General features: G+C 47.5%; 1 protein-coding gene across 1 annotated transcript in view; it reads left to right on the forward strand.

The window, feature by feature from the left end:
* GRHL3 (grainyhead like transcription factor 3) overlaps nt 1-24,131 on the forward strand; it is a 55,363-nt gene that overhangs the window by 4,608 nt on the left and 26,624 nt on the right. The window contains exons 3-6 of the mRNA XM_067533680.1: nt 3,167-3,234; nt 10,605-10,686; nt 23,330-23,516; nt 23,868-23,929. Coding sequence (XP_067389781.1) covers nt 3,167-3,234; nt 10,605-10,686; nt 23,330-23,516; nt 23,868-23,929 — 399 coding nt within the window. The remainder of the gene's footprint in view (nt 1-3,166; nt 3,235-10,604; nt 10,687-23,329; nt 23,517-23,867; nt 23,930-24,131) is intronic.

Here is a 24,131-nt window from a genome sequence, read left to right on the forward strand (position 1 = left end):
CTCTGGTTCTCTCTGTCTATCCACGATATTAGAACCACCAAGAGAGTGCTCAGAACTTCAAGCATGGCAGAAGTCCAGTGTCCCTCAAAGCTACTGTGCCCCTGTCAGGAACCCTGACCTGGAGAGACCAGAGGGGAGTTCAGTCTCTGTGGTCCATTCAGCTCTTGGCATCTCTTCTAACACTACCAACAAGGAGCTCAGTCTATGCCAGTTGTGTTGGTGGTTTTCTGTGGTGTGGACATCTGAGCACTGAGAATTAACTGTGATATGTGGGCCTTGATTAGATTGTAAGTTCTGTGGGGTAGAAGCTGTGTTGTCTTCTCATTAGAGAGCTGGTGCAAACTTGGGGTTTCCATTTAATGGGAAATTTGGACCTTTTGAAATTTGTTTTTGTTCCGATTTGAATGAAAACAGATATTTTTAAAATTTCTTGCAGAATAGAAATTCTGAGGGAAAAAAACAACCTGGTTTTGGAAAAAATTTATTTTGGGATTTTGAAGTTTTGTGTGGAATTTTATTTGTCTTTTTCGATGGGAGTGATGGGTATAATACCTTTAATGTTGCAAAATCTGCCCTGGGCTTCGTGCAGAGTCAGAGACATCATGGAAGCTGCATATTCTCTCTTCCCTTTGATGACCATGGGTTAGCATGCAATAATGGGATGGTGGGGGAGGGAGCCATGTGAGAATTTGCATGTTTCAGAGCGATTCTCAAAGGGAAATTCCTACACTCTTGTTACTAGCAGCAAACCAAACCTCAGTGCCTGCTGCTTCCCCCACACAGTATGTTTTCAGTAGCTCAGGCTATATTTCCAGTTCAGTTCAGTCTCATTCAGTTAGATCAGTGTTTCTCAACCTTTTAAGTAGCAAGTACCCCCTGACTTCTGAAAATTTTAATAAGTACCCGACACTCAATTTTCCACTTTGAGAAATACAATCTTTTCCCCCTTTACCGCTGGACGACTGTATTTCTCGTAAAGCAGGAGAGTTCTGAGTTCTGCAGTGCTGTGTGGCTGTGTCAGGTCACAAAACCCCCTGCTGTTTTTCCCCTCCTTCCTCCTCCCCATCCTCCATATACGAGCAAAGGTCATCGGGAGTCGGTCACTATGGCCTGATGGCGGGGTCAGGTGCTGTTCTCCTCACACAGGCAGGAACTTGTGAAGTATGAGCAGGCACTAGCAGCCCACCAGAGTGGATAGCAGTGCTCCCCATGACCATCCCTAGGGGGGTGCGGGCCTGGGGCAAATCACACTCTTAACATTTTTATATTGGTAAAATCTGGGTCTGTCAGAGTTGTCAATTTCACTGCTCAACTATAACAGTGAACTTGACAAGTAAGCCTGTGGGTAGAGCCCGGCTCCAGGACTAGGCAAGCTGCTGGGCTCTCTGCCTGGCTTTCTGGGCATCGAGCTTTGAGCCGGGGAGGGGAGCTGCCACCTGGGAAAGTTGCAGGCAGCTGCTGTCTGGCTGCCAGCCTGGGAGGTGGGCGACTGCCACCTGCTCTGAGCTGGGGTGGAGGAGGCTTCCGCACAGGCTGGGACCCGGGACGTGGGCAGGAGGAAAGCAACTGCTGCCCGTCTTCAAGCCAGGGCGTGGGAGGCTGTCTCTTGGCTCGGAGCCGGGGCGCGAGTGGCAGGAGCCCAGCTCACAGGGCGCAGAAGGCTGCGCTGGGCTCCCACCTGGGAGCTGGGCTGGGAGGGATGTAGGCGGCTGCTGCCCGGCATCCTAAAAAGCTGGTGGCTGCCACCCAGCTTCCCAGGACCGGGGTGGCTGCCATCTACCTCCCCGCTGGGAGCTGGGACCGGGCGGGAAGCAGGTGGCTACAACCTGGCTTCCCCAGAAGTCGGCAGCTGCCACTTGCCTCCCTTCACTGGGTTTTTCACCATGTACCCCCTGCCTGTATCTCGTGTGCCCCCAGGGGTACGCATACCACAGGTTGGGAAACGGAGTTAGATGGTAGCATCAGTGTCTTGTAGGGCCTTTGGGCAGTGGTTCCCAGAGGTTCCCTCAGCACCTTCCGCCCACATGTTGTGAAGGGCCGGCCCAGCCCCGCTCCTCAGGCTGGGGGAGTGAGGCCGCCCCATCCAAGCCGGTGCTGGGCTGGAGCGGGAGAGGTGGGTGCTGAGCACCAGGTAAGTGCGGGAAGGGGCAGGCAGCAGAGCCAAGCCTGCATTTGTGCCCCCTCCCCCGTTCCGTGCCTCACCCCCACCGCCACAGATACAGACCCCCCCTCCCTGGGCTGTTGGGGGGTGGTGCTGGGACCCCTCCTGCTCTGCGCCTGGGGGTGGGGCATGAGGCCGGGGGGGGCGCAAAGGTAGACTTGGCCACCAGGCACCAGAGACCCTCCATATGCCACTGTTCTTAGCCCATGTAAAAGACTGGCTCTGGCACTGCAGACAAATGATCACACAGCACGAATCTAGTACATTAGGGTAGCAGAAAGTCAGAGCAAGAGAGACATCGATTCACGTCCTGTGCCAGGTTTTTCAAGGCTTCTCCCATCCACAGAGGTGCACTGGAGCAGCTACACCACTGCAGCACTATAAGTGTAGACGAGCCCTACTTTCATCTCTCAGCTAGCTACGGAAACCCCATTGCCACATAAGGACATCACGCAGGGTTCTCTAAGCAGGTCTGCAGTGTCAGCTGGAGGCAGAAGAGCTTGAGGGTGAGCCTCATGTGGAGTGGCCTACCCACATTTTCTGTGGCCCACCTGTAACATTTCTTTTTGACTTGCCAATGAGAAGTGGGCCTGAATCAAATCCCAGCTCCGAAAAGTCCCCCAGAGTTCCGATCCAAATCAGAACTGAAGGGCTAGATTAGTGATGAATGGCGAGCCAGTCAAGGCATTGCCCATTTGGGGCCAAATTCACCCCTTATGCCACTCCATTGATTTCAAAGTCGTTACAGAAGGGATGAATCAGGCAGGCCCTTTGAAACTGGCTGGGATGGGTTAGTGGTGAAGACAGTCAGGAGCAAGGACTGATTTTATATCTGGGCACTGCCTTTCTGTTTTAAACAAAAGCTTCTCCAGGCATAAGAGCAAGCTACCAAAGTAACAGGCCCCCCCTATTTCCTGAGCCCCTTGTTCCGTCATAGCTAAAGGTGGCAACTTCTTCTGGTTCAATAACCACTGGGAGAAAATTCACCCCTGCTTTGATTTACAGGAGGAAAGATGTCCCGGTGCCTAGACCTGCACACACGAAGTATCTAGCTGATGGAAGAGAAAGGCAAGGTAAGCATGGAGGAAAGTGATTATTACCATCTTGGCTGATATGCCAGGAAATGAACCAGGGACCGCCTGCATTAAAAGCAAGAGCTGCTACAGTTTGAGCTAAAAACACAACCCTGTCTGGATTGGCTTGTAACTGGCTCATCCTCTGTGGATCAGGCACAGAGGGGGGACCAGTAAAACACATACACCAGCATGTTACATGGGCACAAGATAAAAGCCCTGCTAGGAAACTAACTGAAATTCATTTGGGGGCAATTTCCAGACACAGCGATAATCGAAGTAAACTTCGGCTCCAACTTACTTCCCTCCACAGACACCTGAGCAGAAATTTGGGCCTAGTTGGCTGAAGCCCCTAGAGAGTCGCCACTAGGCCTCAAGCCAGTTCACTCCTCCCCCGCCTGGTGCCTGGGCTCTCCTGGGTGGGTTTGTTTTAGGTGAGGTCTGTCTTCCGGCTGAGGGGAGCTGGGTAAATGGTTGGCATGACAGCTGGCTCTTAAATGGTCTAGATAACAGCATGGGAGGGAGGCTAAGAATAGGATGGGGATGGAGAGATGGAATGCTTTGTCAGTGATCCCGCCAGGTCAGGAGATACGCGGGACTTTGCCCATGTTGTTGTGGCTAAAAAGGACTTTGTTCTCCAGGGCTGTCCACCTGATCCCTTTTCCCAGCCCTAAGCTCGCTTTATAACTGATGACAATTGAGGCTGATTTCTCAAACCAAAGCTGGCAGTTCTGGGGCAGGACTAGGGAGTCATGTTTGTTTGTTTGTTTATTTCAACTGAAAGTGCCTGCCCCTGAGACGGTTGGGTCAGTTGTTTACAACCCAAATCTGTTACCATGTAAAAACTGGTAGAACTAGCTGAAAGCAACAGGAATTTTCCTACGGCCCCCCAGGCTACAACAGATAATAACAAACAGGGCCCCGTCTCTATTAAAAAGCCACTCGAGGAGAGGGTCACCTTGTTTGTTGATGCTAGGGTCTGGCAGACCCAGCTTACCTCCTGGGTATCCTGCTGTTAGGAATGTCTGAGCAACTGAAAAACAGCCAGTGGCAAAGGGTCATTGGGAAAGAGAGAAAGAAGAGATGTGGGAGAGGGAGTGAAGGAAGAAAGAAAATATGAAAATCAGAGGGTCAAATGCTGAACTCATGTTTGTATTTTTGTATTATATTGCAATTATTTGTACTGCAGAAGTGTAGCCTCCTGGTGAGTGTGTGTTTCAGGTCCCACCGACTGGCTCTAGCAGAATAGATATGGTAATTATTATTGGTATTGCAATAGTGCCTAGACACCGTCATAGAGCAGGACCTCATTGTGCTAGGTGCTGTACAAACACAGAAGCAAAAGACAGTCATTGCCCCCTTACAATCTAAGATAGTCCATGCTCAGATTTCACTTGTCCTTCCTCATGCAAAGTTCCTGTAGGAACCAGTTGGAGTTTTACCTAAATAGGGGCCCAAAGATTTCTGCTACCGTGGCTTATAGCAAAAGCCACCTTAGTGCTGGGAAAGCTGCTGAAGCAGCCACCCTTCAGCTTGGTGTAGAACATCTGGCTCCAACCTACTTCAGCCTTCTTCCTCTTACGCTTTATTAATTGTTGGAGTGTTTTAATAACCTTTGGTCAAGTGCCGCTGAACATGCAGGTGTGTCACAGAGCTACTGGGATGGATATTTGACATCTCCATAGGAAATACCAGATGTCTTGCAGGTGGAAAGATAATACAGTCCCCCACACCAGCTCATTCAAGAGGAATCCCTCCCCCATCCATCGGAGATTCATCTGAGAGGTGACATGTGCAGTGCCTCTCTGCCCCAGACAGAAGAGCGTGAAACCATTTTAAAATAATCCCAATAAATTTAGTGAGAGGAGATGGCTAGGTTGTGGGAAGGGCATTTACGACAGTGTCCAAAGATGGGTTAGGCTTCAGAAGATAATTATCAGAAAGATAATAGTAGCATATTAAGGCATCTGGTGCAATTATTTTCAATTAATTCCTCTAACAGACTTGGGCCCGGGGCCAGGGTCCAGATGCAGAAATCCAGTATTGTCGTGTCACTGGGGGGACCCCTTGTGCTAGGTGAGAGACAGCCCCTGTTCTGAAATACAAGCTGTGTAGACTAGAAGTGGGCGGGGAAACAAGCACAGAGAGAGAACAAGAACCCAGACCTCCTCACCCAGTGTCCTGTCTCCTGGGTCAGGCTGCCTCTCAGGAAGTTTTCTAATTACGCCCTGTCTGCGCTAGGGTGACCTGATAACAAGGGTGAAAAATCAGGATGGGGGTGGGGAGTAATAAGCACCTATATAAGACAAAGCCTCAAATATCAGGATTGTCCCTATAAAATCGGGACATCTGATCACCCGAATCTGAGCAGACCCCAGATGCCCGAGTCTGATCTCTTTTACACCACTGCTGATCTCGCCCTATTGGATTGCCATGGACTTCAGTGGCATTACCCCTGGCTTCCATCAGCAAGGAGCAAGATCAGCATCTGACCCCAGAGGGTTCCACTGGACTGAGTGAACCAAACCCAAGTGCAATCCTGTTATCTTAGAGGGGGGCACAACTGCGAGCAAACGTTTGCCTTCTAACTTGAAAGCTCTCGGAAATCTGGGCATGGGAATTTCTGTCGTTTAACTTGATTATGCCACATGCTTTGTTTTTAGCGTGTCAGAAAGGCCTCTGTTCCAAGGTATATTTAGTAGGGGAGTGGGAGGGCTGTGTGCATAGGGAATGTGTCTCTTGGTCTCTCCCTGCTGCCCGATACTCCTGGAGGGTGGAGTATGAATGAAAAAAGAGAGAAAATAATAATTAAAGATACTGAAATCATAGTTGAAGGGAACGTCAAGGCGCCCAAGCCCGGAGGCCTCGAGGTACCTTACAACATACATTAGCAGAAATAGGGCACAGTGCCCAAAATCCCCCAAAAGGTGGGGCAAGGGTGGTCTCATGTCTGTCAGTGGCTAGAGACTATGTCTTAAAGTTGCACAGGACACTGAATGTATTCCCTTCTAGAGACTGTGTGGCCTGGTGGTTAGTGCTCTGGGCTGGGCTTCAAAAGAGCTTGGTTTTACTTCTAGCTCTGGGGGTGAGTGACTTTGGGCAAATCATGTCACCTTTCAGTTTCCCTATCTATGAAATTGAGATGATAGCCTTTGTAAAGTGTTTTGAGATCTACTGATGAAAAGTGCTATATAAGAGGTAGATGCTCTTATTACATATAAACTCTTCCTCTTTTCTGATATATAGATATATATATATACACACTAATTTTGGAGATCAAGCAGTTAGAAAAGGAGGCAGGGTTTAGAATCAGGTTCTAGTCTCAGCTCTGGTACTTACTTGCTGTGTGACCATAACCACTCCGTGCCTCAGTTTCCCCCTCTGTGCACTGGGGCTAATAATGCTTCCCTGTCTCAATGAGGGTTGTGAGTGTTGATTGTAAAGCATGTTGGCAGCCTTGGATTAAAGGTGTGAAAGGAGCAGAGAGTAACATTATATTATTATGAGGCACAGCTGTGATGTGAGAAAAAAGGAGTTAAACACACTGAGCCACATTTTCAACAGTCCTCTACAAAACGCGCCGGCAGCATCTGTAAATGCAGCTTCCACCAAGTGCACAAACTGGCATTTGCACATGAAGATGGGAGTAGCTGGGCACTATGGTACCCAGTGTGTCAGCAAAAAGATGGTGGCTTTTTCTCTGAACTTCACCTAGATGCCAATACTGTAGGCTCAGGGCGCGTCCCAGTGCTACCTGTAGAGGTGCAGATTTCAATTGCACAAGCATTTGCATGTGGTGCGTGTATGTGTGTGCACATGCATACATGCATGTGGATGGAGTTGCGTGTGTGCGTGCATTCTGTAGCTGGCAAAGTCTCCTCTCTGTAGGCCACCGCCCTAAGATACTGGCTGGCAAAAGTTAGGCTCCATTTTAATGATAACAAAGTTAAGGGAAAAGTGATCGCTAAAAGCCAAAGTAATAAAAATGAGATAGAGAAGTAGCCACAGTTGCCTCGTTTGAGATCCCAGGGTTCGGGCTCATTAAAGAATTGTTACAACCCTCGTAGCTCTGCTTTGTTTCACGAGGGGACTTCATTGCCTTTCAGCAGGAGGCCTGCAGCAGTGGGGCAGCTCAGTGCAGATCACATCACTGATGCCTGCTAGCATGAGCCATAACTCCAGTGAGGCTCTGGAGCAGCCCCAGCGGTGGTACTGGTTGCCTCAGCTTCCACTGCTGCCTTCTGTGAACTGCTGGAGACCTGAGGAGAGCTGGAGCAGAAACAGGAAGAGCAGGGTTCCCAGTGTGCGTCCTGCACGCTGGCAGCTCAAGCAGTGCTCCAAGGTCAATAAGTCAGGTGGATTTTGTGACCTTAGTCCAAGCTGGTGTCTACATCATTGTCCCAGTTACACAGGTGGCCCAGAGCCAGTCTGCTTTTGTCCCTGCTGTAACTCCACAAAGGAAAGTCTGATATTCAACAGAGCCACCTCAGGCAGAGACCCTCTTGACCGGGTCATGACTGATACCTCAGGGCTGCATGCCATCCTTGCAATCAAACAATGGGTGGTGGCAAGAAACTCAGGAACTCAAGCTGGCATCCATGTGAATCGGGTATCACCAACGTGGAGTCCTTCCCTATGCCAATCGTGTCACCATCCCACACTCCCAGCTTCCTTTGCACTCTCTCTCTGTACCCAGCCAGTCTTTGGGTGCAAAGCTGAGGTCAGAGGCTGCCGTCCACAGCCAGAACTCCAGCCAGTTCCCTCAGCAACGTCTGCTCTTTCACTGCCAATGCTGCTGCTCCAGCTCCAGGACTTAATGGGTCCTTCTCTCCAGCAGGCCAGAAAGACCATGAAAAATCCTCTGATGAGGTGGGACTGCTCTTTGGACTTCCCATAAACTGAGAAACAACCCCCCCTTGTAAATCCCTAGTGCTTGGGAACCACCTCCCTGGTTTGGCATGTCAATTGCACCATTGCTGGCTTTAATCAGATCTGGAGGAAGGAAAAATGCCCAGACTTCACCACTGATCATTGCACAACATTATTTCTTTATCTGGAGCCACAATCAGAAAACGTTTGATCGGACAATGCCACCCATACAGCATGTAGATTTGCTGCTGCCGTCCATGGGTCAGTTAGGAGATACGTTTTTCTTTTTCCCTCGCCCCTTTTGATCTCCTCAGGTAGTCCCTGCTGTGACTCCACAAAGGAAAGTCTGATATTCCACAGAGCCACCTAATGCAGAGACGGCCTTGACCTGGTCATGACTCTGTGGTGCTACCACCGACCCTGGGCCTGGTTCCCAGCCGTTATAAGGCAGGGATTATCTTTTGGGCCTTGCACCCCTTTCCTGGATGGGGCAGGTTACCCAGGATCCTGGGGATAACCAGGCATTTCAACACCTGCTCATCTCACATGATGTTGGTTGAATGGTGGGTCATCCTCTGTTATGGTGGTTCCCAAGCACTGGCCCGCAAACTTAATTCTTACAGCAGGTGCTCTGGGCTCCCCCATCCCTGATGCACTGCTGCCTGCCTTTCATTTGCTTCTGTGGACACTAGTTGTCCCCCAGGAGCTTGGACCACTCCCTACCCCAAAGGTCTGTGGCGAGTCGGAGCTTAGACAATGGAATGGAAGGCAATTGACAAGGGTTAGTTCTTCAAGCGGGGGGTCCTGCAAGTCCCTGCACAGCACACAGCATGGGGTTCCAAGGTTTCTGAAATCCAGGGCAGAGGTGAGCTGAGGCCACACATGGAAGCTAGGATGGTCAGATCAGGCATAGTCCTCTGCCCCTAGTGGGAGTGAGTCTCAAGTCCCTTGCCCTTCTCTCCAGTGCATGGAGTATTAAAGGAGCAAGGCATGAATCAGTCTGCAGAGATAAGGACATAAGCACGACCCTCTTCTTGTAATGAGTCCCTTAAAGAAACGCTCCCCCTGTGAGCCCTCACTCTTGCTACTGTCGGTCACTCCGCAGAGCTCCCATTTACACTGGATCAGCTTCCCATGTGTGCCCCATGGGGCTTTTATGCACAACACTTGGCACTGGGGCATAAGGCCCTCCACTTTCTAAGCCAGGAAGCTCCTTCCCCACTGAAGATGCATTCTTCCCCCTCACCCCACCTCACAGGGGTAAGGCTACCAATCTTGCTCCCTTGTTTTATTCACCTGCTGATGCAGGCAGATAAACAGGCAGGATGAAGTGAGAAAGGGGAAGATGAACGTTTCTTCCTTTCTTTCTTTTTCTTTTTAAGGCTTGCACCAACACGTCGCCTGGAATCCTCTCCTGCCTTCTATGCCCAGCCAACATGAGTCACGCACTGAGCCAATCCTTGGCCTGCTCATTGCAACACGGATGACAAAAACTATCCAGCGGGAAATGGGAGCGCTCGAATTCTCAATGAGTTTTCTTCTATTGCATAAACCTTTTTGGCTGTTTACAACCAAGTTGCTACAGCGCTATTGCCAGGGAAGCCCTGCGTGGTTGTATTCTTTCAGACTGGCAAAGCCGCATTATGCCTGGGCTATCATTTGCCTTCCTGTATGTGCTGGAGTAATGCTGTCCTTATTAGCTGTATCAGAAAACAGGAGAGCAGTACCTGGGAAGGTTAGTTCAGAATCCTTGTTCCCTAGCACGCCCAGCACAGCCAGTGGAAGCATCCCATGATCTGGTGTCTTCTAAAGTTGGAAGCAAGGTGCTACATGCAGGTTCTGACATCTAGTACAGCGACATTTTAAAAAGAAGCTTGTTGAAGAGGGAAAAAAAACCACCAGTGACCTTACGGGAAAAACAACTAGAGGAGGTGCTGAAAGGGAAGCAAAGGGTTAATCTGTAAGTAAAACAATTGTATCTTTCAAAAATTGACAGGAAAATATGGGGCTTAATTCACTGTGTGTGTGTATGTGTGTGTACGCATATCTGAGTGCTTCCAAATAGACACAACAAAGAGCAAATCAGTCCCTTGCTTCATGAGAAAGACAGATGCTCTCCGGTAAAGTTTGGCTTTGCAGTGTATAAAATTCATTCCCGATACTGAACGTGAGCATGAAACTAATTATCACATATATGAATAACTGAATCCACTCATCCTTTTGTCATACCTTTCCCCTGGAGGGCTTTTCCTCCTTCCTTCCGCCCTCCTTTTTAGAGACAGGTAGATTCCTCATCTCAGCCAGGCTCTGCATTTCTATGTGGTCCAGCACACAAAGAGTTAACAGCTGCACCTGTTTAAGGTGTACCTGTCCCATGGCACCTGTCTCATCAGCCAATCAGTGGCTGAACTCTGGGGAACCTACCTGTCAGCAAAATACCTGTACGCAAAAACCTCAACATAAATCAAACACTTCACTTCACAGGCCATGTCTGTACTTAGCAGGTACTAGAAGAGAGAAGTCATCAGAATTTGCTGTCTGCAAAGATTTGGAAACTTGGGGAAACATGTCTAATGAACTTGAGTAAGTAGATAGTTTTTTATTTTATTTAACTAATCCTCTCTCTCTCTATATATATATATATAGGCTAAGTGTTTCATCTGAGGCAGGATTTAAGTACTTCTGATCTGAATGAATTAGACTCCATGGGTTTCATCTGCCTGTCTAGCTATTTACAAATGAAACTAAAAAAAAAATGAAACAGGGCTCTTTCTCAGTCTTTCTGTTCTGTAGTAACCTAGTGGTGTTCTTATTAGGAGTCAGTCTTTATTGCCATTTAAAAAAACCCTCTCTTTAAAATTGTGATAATTAAATTTCCCCCTAGACTTAAATTTGACGTACAAGGATTCACTTCAGAGCTACAATTCTGCTCTCCCTGCCCTGAAACAAAAAAAATCCAACATATATGGTACAATTGATTGAGTATTTTTCAATTAGAAGATGCTCCGAGTAAATCAATAATCAATTCTGAAACAGCTTTTGGGTTCTTCTAACGCAATAGATTTTATCAATGCCTTAGAAATGGATGTGGACCCATTTATTTTAATTTTGGGGGGAGGGGGGAGAGGGGAAGTATTCAGATAAGTATATTGTAGGAAAGTTTTTCACATGCAACTAGCTCTTCCTGCAAAACTTGGGAACTCCTAAATGTTTGGGATTCAAAATACTTGGTACTGTTAATGTGCATGTGGGTAGCACACTGGACCAGCTGCCAAGGGACCATTGCACCGTAGGCAAAGGATGAGTTTTTTAATTACTGGGTCCATGGTATGAAATTATATGGTAGAGATAGGACTGCTATTGGGAAATGGGATAAGTAGGAGACCAAATTCTGCTTCCTTTAATCAAAGGGAGAGTCCAATTGAAGTCAAAGAGGATAGATATATTTATATATACGTATGTGTGTGCATGTTTGTATATAGAATGTAATGTACAGAGAGATGCTATCAATGGAGCTTTGGAAAGGTGCATTTAAAAAATAAATGTGTGCAATTGCAGGGGTGTTGAGAGTTAATGTATTAATGATTGCAAAGGACAGTGAAGAAGTGAAGATATGAAGTGCTAAAGATTATTATATACACACACTCACACATTGCTATACGCCTGGGTAAAGAATAGAAGTGTCTTAATTTTTTCCCCTTTTGACCACTTTCGGTAGTTGAAAGTTGTTTTGATTTTTATTTAGCGTGGAGTCGGATCACATAGCTTATTCCCTAAATACTATATTGTGTATGTTTATATATTTGCATGTGTATAGAGTAATCATTGTATATATAATTTCAGAATTTGGTTTTTCTACTGATTATGGGGCAGTGCCCTGGGATTATGTTACCTAGGGAATTACATGGTTGCTTGACCCCTCTCTTACTAACGGACTGTTAACTCCTGTGTTCTTCAGATGAAACAAAGGAAATTGGTGAGAGTTGCATCTCCTTTGTGATTGATAGAAATGTGGAGGTTGCTATCTGGGCACCATCTTTAGAAGCTCTCTTGTTTGTTGCTTTGTCTAGTGGCTTCGGGATCAGGTGAAAGGCCCCCTGCAGCTAACTGAATCCATTTTAACTGAAAACTTTCCTACTACTTAAACTTGTGCATAGTTTTCCAGACCTAGGGAAACTTCAGCTTCATTTATAAGCTCACAACTGCCACAAAGTTTGGCTCAAGTGTTCAGGCAGTTAGAAGCTACAGTTTCAAGGCCGAGTGTGCTGATGCCCTGTCACACGCTGCATGTGGGCAGGGGGCAGCCAATAATTGCAGGCGACTCTAGAGAGAAACAATTTAAGAGGACAATGGGCCTGGAGTATCTGGAGCTGAAAATCCCCCTGGGGCCATGCAGGGGGAGCAATGATGGGAGATAAGGGAGATGGGAACAGCAGGACACTAAAGTCATCCATGAAATGTTCTCAGACAGCCTTTGGCTTCTGGCTTTGCCAGCCTGATAGAAAACCTGTGTCACTGAATGAGAGGAACCTGTGGAAAATTTGCTATGGAGGGTGAACTTCTTAATGATAGGTACTCACGTGGGTTAATCCCATTGGGCCACATTCATCCATGGTGTAACTCCATGGCCATCAAGGGGCGAGAAGGGCTCTTGGCACTTCGGGACCCAGATTGTAGGGTGACAGCCCGGTTCTGAAGTGGTGAGTCCAGCTAGCATGGCCCGAGCTCTTTCACCTGGTCCTTTCCGGTGCGCGTCCTCCCCATAACCACACACCTGTGGCAGACTGTTCAAAGACCCAGAGAGGAAGGGCCACATCCTGAGATGGTGTAAATCAGCACAGTCTACTCCAGTGGAAGATCTATCCAAAAATGACAAGGTCCCTGATCTCTCCTCCCCCTTAGCAATGTTCATCACAAAGAAGGGCTGGAAAGGGGCTGGGTTGGCAAGAGAGAAAAGAACCTTTTCACATGTGATATAAATGTGTACGTACACAGCCTTCTCTATTGAGCAGGTGTATAACACAGCACTGCTGTAGCATGCGGCCTTGAAAGAGTTAACCAAGAGCTACTCCCAGCTGTGGTTTTGTGGTCGAAACCATGATCGCCAGAAGCAAATTTTTGTCATGCATAAAGTGTCTTATTAAAACTTGAGTTATGCTCCTGGTGAATGAAAAGTTAAAGCCCTTTATTAAATCCTGGCTGTAAAGCATCGAAGGGCTAGCCATACCAGCAGCAACATATATTTTCAAACAAACCATGGGTTTTGTTTTTGTAAAATTATATAAAGAGAGATTCATAAATTAAAAACCCAAATAACTGCAGCACAATGCCCAGGAAAGGAAATAGAACCATTCAGAGTAAACCCTAGAGTCAGAGCAACGTTCGATCAACATTTATGTAGTATTTCTGTTTATACATTCTGGATCAGGTTCTCAACTGGCACAAATCAGCATGGCTCCAGTGAGGTCAACAGAGCTAAGACAATTTACCCCAGCTGAGTAGCTGGTTCTGTATTGTTAAAGCCACTGTTTGGAATTTTGATTGTAAAATGATTATCCAAAAAAGTGCTAAAATCTATGTTCGCTCTTGGACCCGATTCAACATGGCACTTAAGCACGTGCTTAAGTTCTATTGACTTTCTGGTCATGGTTAAGTCCTCATATACTTAACACTCAAGGACAATTATGCTCATGGTAAACAACTGAAAAAAATATTACCCAATTTGACTTAATTAGCCAGTGATTAAATTCAGACTAAAACTCCATCTCCAGTTTGTGGTTCTCAGTGGGCTCAGAGGTTAAGAAAATGTGAGCCCCATTGTCTGTGATTATTGTTATTTATTTGTATCATGCTAGTACTTATGAGCCCCAATTATGGACCAGGACACCATTGTGCTAAGTGCTGTACAAATACAGAGTGAATGGACAGTCCCTTATAGGCAAGAGACAACAGGTGGTTAGAGACAGACTGGGGAGCACAAGGAAACAATGAGATGGCATTGGTCAACATAATCTTCGTGGCCAACAGTTGTCAAGTTCTTTTTCATTGTCTTTGTTTTGTCTTTGGTGTCCCTGTCTCCAGGAAATGGGTTGTTCAGTTGTGTTACACCTAGAACTGGGTGAATCATATTTGTTCCACAGATACATTATTTGAAAAATATCATGAAATTCATTGATTAAATGAAAAGAAGAAAGATTTTCCCACCTTGGGGGAGACTTGCTCATGGGAGATCCCTGTGCATGGAGGGGCCACTTTGGGAAACCTCACCAGCTACCAGTTGGGCTTCTTGAAAAGGCCATCCAGGAGGGAATGAAGGCAGCCTGATCCAGCCTGAGATGTAACTTACCTATGGGGGGGCGGTGGGAAAGGGTTGGGGAGAAAACTGAAGGTGGAGGAAGAAAAGGGAGACATAGGAAACTGGGGGAAGTTGGAATCCAGAGGGAAATTAAAAACAGGAAAGGAAGGAAGGAGAAAAAAGGAAAAATACATACATGGGTGGGTAATTGTGTGTGTGTGTGGGGGGGGAAGTGTGTGTGCATGCATACAGCATCTAGCACAACTGAACTAGGCGTGATAAGTGCTCAAGAGTACAGATGGTTCCATAGTTAGAGTAATAGTAGAACCTCAGGAGACCTGAATTCAAGTCCCTGCTCTGCCACAGACTTCCTGTGTGATCCTGGACAAGTCACTTAGCCTTTCGGCGCCTTTGCTATTCTTAGTACTTACTTAAAATGAAAGCTGAGATTCTCACAGATTCACCTGCCTTCAGGAGCTGGTCATGTCACTCACTGTGGTGATGAGGGCGGAATAGGAACGTGAACAGAAAAGAATGGGGTCTTGATCTCAGTCAGCTCTCACAATATAAATAATAAAAAAAATAATTAATTACTGGATAAAAACTGGGTGATCTGAAGAGCTGTCAAAACTCTTGCGTGAAAGATTGTGAAATCTACTTGTGCCAACTCTTGTGATTATTATTGTGAGTTTTAACAAATGTGGTGAGTTTTTTACCTTAAAGCCCCAGTTTCTGGAGTCACGTGAATATGTGAGAATCTGTTTTCATTTAAAAAAGACGCAAGCTTCTAGCCTTCCTAGTTGCAGAGATAAGCTTGAAAATATGATGCGTAAGTGCTCCAAAAACAGAAGGCCAATAAAAAGTACCCAGAACTCCGTATTTTTAAATCTCATGGTTTTCAAGCCAATCTTGTGATTTGGAGGGTGGGTTCTCGTGATTTTTGAATGCTTGGAGTTGGTAATACATGATATGTGTGTATATTAACATGAGGAGCTGTCTGTCTCTCTTTCTGTCCAGGAATCCTTCAGGTTTGGATATTTATCTGTCTATCATGAGTATGAGTAGGAGAGAGTAGGTAGAGATTTAGAGCAGGATTTTCAAAAATGCTTAGTGATTTTTGGGTGTCCAATTACAGGTGCCTTAAAGGAACCTTGTGCCCAAAGAATGGGTGCTCAGCCCCTTCTGAAAATCGGGTTCCTACAAGCATCAGTTCCGGGCACTGAAAAACAGGCATCCAGAATCACTGGTCACTTTTGGAAACCTCAGTCTTAATTCCTTATCTGTGAGCTATTTCTTTGGTTTAATGTACTGGACTCTGTCTTGTTTCATTGCAGCTTCAGTTACATGGATTTGTAGGATTCTCTTTTAAAATAAAATTAATGTCAATACAAGAAAATGTCCGTAGCGCATGTGATTCTGTGGTGTTTAGTATCCAATATTAAAAGGTTATAATGAATTAATTAAAATGATACACAGGTATTTAGCAGAGACGTTAACGAACCCGAGCGCTTGTTGTGTGGATTCAGGTTAGGTCTTTCCAAAAGGGATTTAAAGAACATGCATTGTTTTGTTGTGTTGACTCAGATCGGGTAATTGGTAACTTGATTGCTTGCTACTTGTGATGTGCGTGGATACTTCAATGATAGTGTTTGCAAGTCAGATGTGCCCGCAGGTCTATCACTAGGCTACAGAATAGCCCTGTATAGCTCTTCTCAGTCAAGAAAAGGAGGAAATGTCTGGTCGGACTAGAAATCAGGACTCCTGGGTTCTATCTCCAGGTCTCCCACTGATTAGTGGGGTGACACTGGGCAAGTCACTTAACTCCATTCCCCATGACCCAGTTTCCTATCTCTGATAATGAGATAGCTCCTAGCGGTGTCGTTGGGATGGGCTGGAGAAGGGCCTAAAACAAAATGATTCTGAGCTACAAACAAACAGCGGGAACTTTCCAAATGGATCCTGGTCCTACAGGTGCCCCAGCTGCTTGGTGAGAACATCCAGCAGAGCCGGGGAGCGTGTGATACCACGATACATTAAATGGATAGGGACTGCCCAGGGGAAAGGCTTCAATGGGCCTTGGATCAGCCTCATAAACTGTTGTGGCTTTACAGTGAAAGGAGGCGGGGGTTACCTGGGCTATGGCTAATCAAAGGGATTAGCCTGGGATTAACTGGAGCACGTCCCACTAGCCTGTTTATTCTCTTTGGCCGCCCCCACAGCAGGGCCCTGCCCTCTTCCCTCCCACATGCTGGGTGTGCCATGCCTTCCCTGCTCCATTGAAGGCCCATCCTGTGAGGTAGGTGCTGAGCACTACAGCTCCCGTCGGCTTTAAGGGCTCTCAGCAGCTTTTCGCAGGATCTGGCCCTTGGGGCCCAGTACTTGTTTCTTCACTCAAACTCCCAATACGTTTTGTAGCTTCCCATTTCCTTTCCACCAGAAGCCGCCTGCACCTCCCTCCTTCGCTCCCTGATCTCACGCTGTACACCTGTGCCGTGTCTGGGCAGCTGCCTCCCTGGGGTCAGCTCTCCTTCCTCTCACACGCACAGCCCAGATCGCCCATTTCCAGGGGCGAGGGGGAAAGGCACTTGTAAGCTGTCTTCTCTGAGAATCCAAGTGGGAGCCAAGAGGCAGAGGGGGAATTTCTAATCGCTGAGCTAAACTGCCCCAGTTGGAAAGATGCTCAAAGCAGGTCGGGCTGGGGAGACACTCTGTGTCAGAGCCACACATCAGTGCCGAGTGCACACTTGGCAACTGTAAAAATGCTGGGATGACATTCCTCCTTCGTCTCTGTGTGTCTGTCATAAGCGTGTGTGTGTCTGTGGTTTGCATCCATGCATGTTCGTTTGCATGTGTTTATTTGTGGCCGTGGGCTTACTGAAAGGCTGGATTGGAGCTCTGCCTCTAGTTAATTATTATTATTTTAGCAAAACACTCAGAAGCAGAGATGGAATCAGAGCGGAGGTTTGTGTCCAGCTCTGCACTTCGCTCGTTTCAGAGGGTGCTGGGCTGCTCTGCCAGGGAGGCTGGCTTGCTGGGCCTGGCTCCCAACTGGGTGAAACCTCCCTGCCTCGAGAAGCAAGTGTGCTTCACAATGTTTTTGCTCCTCATGTTCTGTCAGCTGTGGTGTTGATCCCATCCTGGTCCAACTTATTGGAGGATGGTGCTATAGCACTGGGCTTTTGAGTGGGAGGAACAAGGTTATTCCAGCCGGAAAACCAGTCATGTGGCTGTCCGGGCCCAGGGGTAAAGCATGGCTGAATGGCAATCCCAGTCTGGCATGTGGCTAGTCTCTCATAATGACCCAGATCTCTGTGCTGGAGCTTTGGACACCCAGCATTGGCTGCTGCCGCTGTGGGTGCCCACTTTCTGTACAACAAGATGCATTACTGTGCAGCCACGAGCATCTGACGTGACCGATATTTATGCAGCAGCTCTAACAGGCCACCCAGGCGCGGACAGAAAGGCAGATGACGGGGAGGGAAAACGCCTGCAAAACAAACCTACAACTCAAAAGGGAAAATAAATGCAGGGTTTTTTTTTTCTGCTTGGCTGCTCTTTCCATCTCGCCCCCTTTGGGCATATCCTCCTGATTCAGCATAGCCTGCAGTGTTTATTCATGGCCAGGAGGCCAGCCGTGGGGTAGGAGGGCAAATAAAAGGGGAGAAAATGGAGCTGTCACTGAGTGGGATGGGGCAGAGGGTCACTCAGTGTCTGACTCTAAGCTGTTTGGAAACAGACGGCACTTTTCCCAACATCAGGCATTGCTTTGCAGGTGACGCCATGGCTCAGTTCGGGACAGTTCTCTGCACACTCGGAGAAAGACGTCCTCTGTCCCACGTGTTTGTTTCAATAGCTGATCCCTCTTTTAGTCTGAGGGCCACACAAAGGCAGCTGCTTGTAAAAGGAAAGTTTGTTTTACCAAGCAGAAAGCAGACAGTTTGCACTGGGCTTAGCCTTCGTTTCACAAATGCATCAGGGAGGGTGTGGGCCTTAAAGGGGGGCAGCTGAAGTGGCTCTGGATCCAAAGTGTATGGGTGTTTGGATCTGGGGTTTTGGATCAAGCTCATCTCTTTCCTGCCCCCACATTTACAGAGGTTGTGATTCAGGGCTGGAAACAACCACAGAGTGACCAAAGCAGCACGACATGATGATATATTGCAGCCAAGTGCACCAAAGGACAGAAAAGTGACCCTAAAACTGGCATCTGCTCCCTGAATGACGCATCTACTTCTCTCTCAGTCCAAGCCCATGTTTTTATATATGAGGCCCCATCTACATTGCAGTTTTATCAGCATACCTATAGTGGTCAGGGATGTGGATAAAACACAACCCATAGCCAAAATAGTGATGTTGGCAAAAACCCCAGTGCAGAGGCCACTATGCGTCTGTCTGCATCTGCCGCATCCACACTAGGGGTCTCTGCTGGTGTAGCTATATGGGCAAAGCATCTATAGTGTAGACAAGACTTTAGTTAGCCCTGCAGTCCCCACACAGCTGGGAGAGTGAGCGGGATTCTGTTCTTCCTGACTCATCAGCCACAGAACTGTCAGGCGAGTTCTGACTGCAGAGTCTTTTCTGCTGAGGGTAAGAGACAGAAGGATCTCGGCTCTTTCAGATCCAAGGCTGACTTTGTATCAATGACTGTTAGAAAAATCAGCTTCGGCTTATGTCGTTATCCCTTTTGACTTGAGAGTTTTGACCAAAATTCAGCATCCACTGGATTGTTTCCATGCGGAGGAGAAATGGTTGGTGGAGTCAGGTGTCTTTGATGCAATCCTTTTTAATTACAAACAAATGTACAAAGCCCTAACACAGGAGGAACCAAACAACTGGAGACAGTTTTGTTTTTTTTGCTCACAATCCCGAGCCCCTTTCCAGCCAGCACTTACCCCAAAAGCGCTCTCCCTGGGCTTTTCTCGGGGCCATGCTTGTTCTGGTTGTATCCTGGGCTTTCTTAGCCACTTCTCAGGCTGGGTATGTTTATGCGGCTGTTGAGAGACATACCAACTCGGGTAGATGTACCTGTGCTAGCTCCGCTCAAGCTCATGAACGAAAAATAGCAGTGCAGCTATGGCAGCCTGGCATAGCTGAGTACAACCTCATCCAAGATCCTTTGTACGTCCTCAGGCTGCCAGCCCATGCTGCTGTGGCCACACTGCTATCTGTAGCAGGCTAGCTTGAGCAGATCTGTCTGAACTGGGAATTGCACCTCCCGCTGCAGTGTAGACATACGCTAAATCAATGCTGGTCCAGACTTTGGTGGTTTCCACTGTTTCAGTTATCAGTAAACAAAGGGGCACTGAACAGTTCCCTCGTTTAGCCTGAATGGAAGGTGTTCAGTACGCTGATCCAGGCAGTCACCGGCACCTCTCAGCATAACCATATAAACTGCACTCCTCTGAGCTGGAAAACAAATGACAGAGGAGAAATACGGGGCCCAGAAATGTCACTGTTGGCCAGATCCTCCAGTAACGTAAACCACTGTCAAGCCGCTGACGTATGGTAACGTTTTCAAGTCACTCTTTTTAGCCGGCTCAAAAGAGGGTTCCCCAGCCAGCAAGACAACCTTTAGCCAGGTTCTTTGAGCAGTAACCTGATCCTGAATAAGCAGTGTACGACCGTAGTATGTTCACGGTTTATTGTAACTGTGCCTGAATAGAACGTTTAAAAACAATTTTTTTTTAAGTGACTTTCACTTCTAAGCACCCGTCGCTTTAAAAATGGGTCTTAAGGTCCTAAGGCATATTCAAGCTTTTACCTATCATGGACAAGAGATTGGCACAAGCTGTGAAGATTGGAGGATCTGATTCTCCCTCTGTCTTGTTCCCTCAAGTACAAAGTGAGTGCAAAAATGGTACCACTCTGATCCAGTGTGGTATTGTACACCTGCTGTGAAATCCCTGTGCACAGGTGGCACAAGGGAGACAAAGGGTCTGGATCCAGTTGAATATGCTTTCCCAAAGTCTGAGTGGGTTTGGATCTGGGATACAGGTTCCGACCCATTTCTAATGTTAACAGAGGCGCTTTTCTAACCTCCTCTGTGCTTTGCTGTTTTGTTTTCCCCCAGTGTGTTTCTTTCTATTACAAGTGATAGGGATTGAGTCTCACCCCCAGAGCAGGGTGAGAAGATTGTATTGAGAATGGGTGAGGATTCCTGTCCAGACAGGATTGAACAGCCCCGTCACAGAGTCGACAGCAGTGAAATATGAGTCATCCCCGAGCTCCTCTCCTTAGAGACAGGCAGAACAGCACTGAAGGGGCGGGAGGGCTGCGTGAGAACCGCCAGAGACAACGAAACTCACGAACCACCTGGTACAGTTTCACGTACTGAGTGAAACCAAGGTGAGAACATCAACCCAGCAAGTGAGGATGAGGAGATGAAGGGCAAACTCTCCATCTCCGTTATACCAGGAAGCTGCACAGGTGGGGGTTGGAAGAGTAGGGCGGTAACGTAGATGGCAGGGGCAAAACAGCACATGAAATAACACTCTGCAGCAGGGATTGATCCCAAGGCGTATAGCTCCAAAACACAGACTGCATCTATTGGATTAAGGCTGGTAGGTGTGAGCAAGTAACAGGGAGCTCGCCTTTGTAGATCAGCCCTGTATGGGACGGACACACACACACACACCCGTGGCCAACACAACACGTTACATGGTTAAAAAGCAAGAGTTGAACAGACAGCTTCTCCGCCCAGTGCTGTTCTGAGGGGAACTGGACACCATCATATTGTTACCACTGCAGCTCCACTGGGGGAAAGCAAGGCCCAGATCCTCAGAGACATTTAGGCACCTAACTCCCATTGATTTCAACAGAAATTCAGTGCCTAAACCCCCTGGAGGATCTGGGCTTCAGTGTGCACACAACTCGGGCTCTCGACCGGACGACGAGAAGGCCGGTGTACCATCTTCAGTAGCGCTCCTGCTGGTAGAGCTGCAGCAGTGGGACATTAGTGCCTCTGAAACCATCTTATTCTTCCTGCAATCCAAGAGCTAGGCTGCCAGACAGGCTGGAGCAAAATGCAGCAAACACTAATTCAGGCCAGATGCTGCCCTTGATGCATGCACACCGGTCCGGTTTCCTTCTCAGAAGCAGTCATTGAATACCTGGACCACAGGTGGCAGGGTTTTCTCAGGACACCTGTGTGGTCTCTGGCATCTCAGGGAGCGGAAAGTACCCGTTCTTGTTAATAATAATGAGCTGCATAGAGCCTGTGGGTCCTTTATTGTTCAGTGGGGTAGGTCACGCCAAGGGCTGTGGTTCCCAAAGAACCTGGGAAAGTGATCTGCTGAAGCCAGCACCAGTGGGTAACAGCATCCTCTAGCTAGTACAAGATCCCTTTGAAAGAGCCAGTGGTTGTCAACCTCTGGTCCACGGTCCAAAGGGGTCCAGACCTTGTTTGAAATTTTGTAGGGGTCTGCAAATGAAAACCGCTGGAATAAGCAACAGTGGGTCTTGCAGGTGCAGATGGGGCATGAGAACAAAGGTGGAAACTTGTTTGAAAATGACTCCACCAGTGTCTCACTTAAGTCAAACCCTAGGACTCCTTGTGGATGCACAGAAGCCTGTGAGCCCAAAGGAGGGAGCAAATCAGCAGTGACTAGCACTGGCTGAGAAATGTCTTTTTTTCCTAGGAAATTTCACCCCAAAATGAGATTTCATCGAAATTTTTCTGTAAGCTGGAAAACCAACAATAAAACTTTCAGTTCTCAGCAACTGGAAACATTTTTCTTTTCTTTTTTTTTAAATTGGGGTTTTTTTGTTAGTTGTTTTTTTTCAACCCTCCTACCCCCAGTTGAATAGAAAATGGATATTTGCTGTGGAATTTTGATTTAAAAATATAAAGCCATTTTTTTGTTTAAAAAAAAAATGTTTTAAATAAAAAATGTCAACCAGCCATAGTGGTGATGTCATGGAGGGGTGGATTGTGGGCCTGTCATGGGTATGATCAACAAATCCTGTGGGGGAAATGTCCCACTGAGCACAGCAGGTACTGCAAGTTGTCTGCTACTCGTCCCATCCCTTTCAGTGGTTATAACCCAGTTGAGCAGAATGCATGGGGAAAACTAGTCATTTTCAGCTCTGATCTACTGAATAATAGCATGGGTTACTGGAGGAAAAAGGAAGGTGCCCAGTTTGTGTGGCTCACAGCAGGTAACTGTGCATCTGAGAGTCTATTAAGGCAGAATTTAGAGAGCTGGAGAAATTGTAAGTGCAAAAAGCAGACAGGGCACTATTCAGTGTAAATAAGGATAGTGCAGTCTGGCTCATGGAATTCCTGGGTGAAACTGGAATTCTGTAGATCACGTCCAAAATTATTTTAAGAAAGTATGTTAGAACTGAATTTAAAAAGTAAGACGACTGTAATAGGGATTCGGATTCCTCCCATTGGTTCCCGTGGTGCAGATCCCTGTCGATCATTTCTCCTCCTTGTGGATCACTGTTGCTGCAGCGCTAATAGTTGTAAACAATCCTTGCATTGAGTAAAAGGAACTGAGTATGAACTGGCCTGTGTGCTGACTCCCCACAGGTGTCTGATGTGCCCAGGGTGGGGATGTCCGGTCAGCACTAGCCGTGGGGTGTGCTTCTCCACTTCAGAGAGGTAGCAAAGGGTGCTCCACTGTGCTGCGTCCCCCTTGCTGGGAATGCTCCTATGGCCGGCAAGATTGCTGCAGCAGAAGGTGCCTGCCAGTCTCCCTGACTCCCCTTCATAGCTCCTGCCATGGCCCTAGCACTATACAAAACATGGCCACAAATGGTACTCACAAATGGTACAAAGGGAGGGAGGAATCCAGCTCCCACTGAATTTCAGTGGCTCCTTTGAGAATCCCAGCCGACGTTCATTCTGTGCCCGGTCGGGTGGCATTTAAAGGAGCCCTGGGAAACGTATGTGCCATGACTCTCTGCCTTAGCCCTGCCTCCCTGGCTCAGTTTCAGGTCTGTGTGCCTCCTGAAGAACGACGGAATGAACTTCCAGAAATTCTCCTACACCAATGAAGACGAAGCCTGGAAAAGCTACCTGGAGAACCCCCTGACAGCGGCCACCAAGGCTATGATGAGGGTGAACGGAGACGATGATGGCGTGGCTGCCCTAAGCCTTCTCTATGACTACTACATGGTACGTTCCGAGGGGACACCTGCCGCTCTGCGGAAGGGAGGAGACTGCATGTGTGCTCAGGGATCTATCTTAGTTACGTCACATGGCTCCCCATTCCCCCAGGATCAGAGATTTTTAACATAGGGATCCACACAACTCTCCTGGGTGGTGGGTCACGGCTATCCGTGCACAGAGGGGGAAATGACGCACAAGGTCACACGGAATTTGGTAGAAGAGGCAATTGAATCTAAATCTCCTAGTCCAGGGCCGTATCTACTAGACTACACTTGTTACAGCCAGGATTGATTTTGCCTCTGCTACCCATAAATAGATCTGTGGCACTGAGGAAGCCTTTGTTTTGTCCTTCTGCAGGTCCCAAAGGAGAAGAGGATCCTTCCACCTGGTATGATGGGACGCAATGACCTAGGAAAAAGGTTAGACCAACTCCTGCTCTCCCTACCTGTCTCTCTGCTGCTGGCATGCATGATGGCTCTGTTAGTGTGCATAAACCAGACTTCAAAGCACAGTGTTATTACTGACAACAGTGGAGGCTATTAACCGAGGGACAGATCACAAAATTCTTTCATCCAAGTCCTCAGTTTGTGTAAATAGATCCGTGCTGATTTACATTACCTG

The sequence above is a fragment of the Emydura macquarii genome, unplaced genomic scaffold, assembly GCF_026122565.2.
Source record: "Emydura macquarii macquarii isolate MOO-44397 ecotype Brisbane River unplaced genomic scaffold, CSIRO-AGI_Emac_v2 contig_3348, whole genome shotgun sequence".
Lineage (NCBI taxonomy): Eukaryota > Metazoa > Chordata > Testudines > Chelidae > Emydura > Emydura macquarii.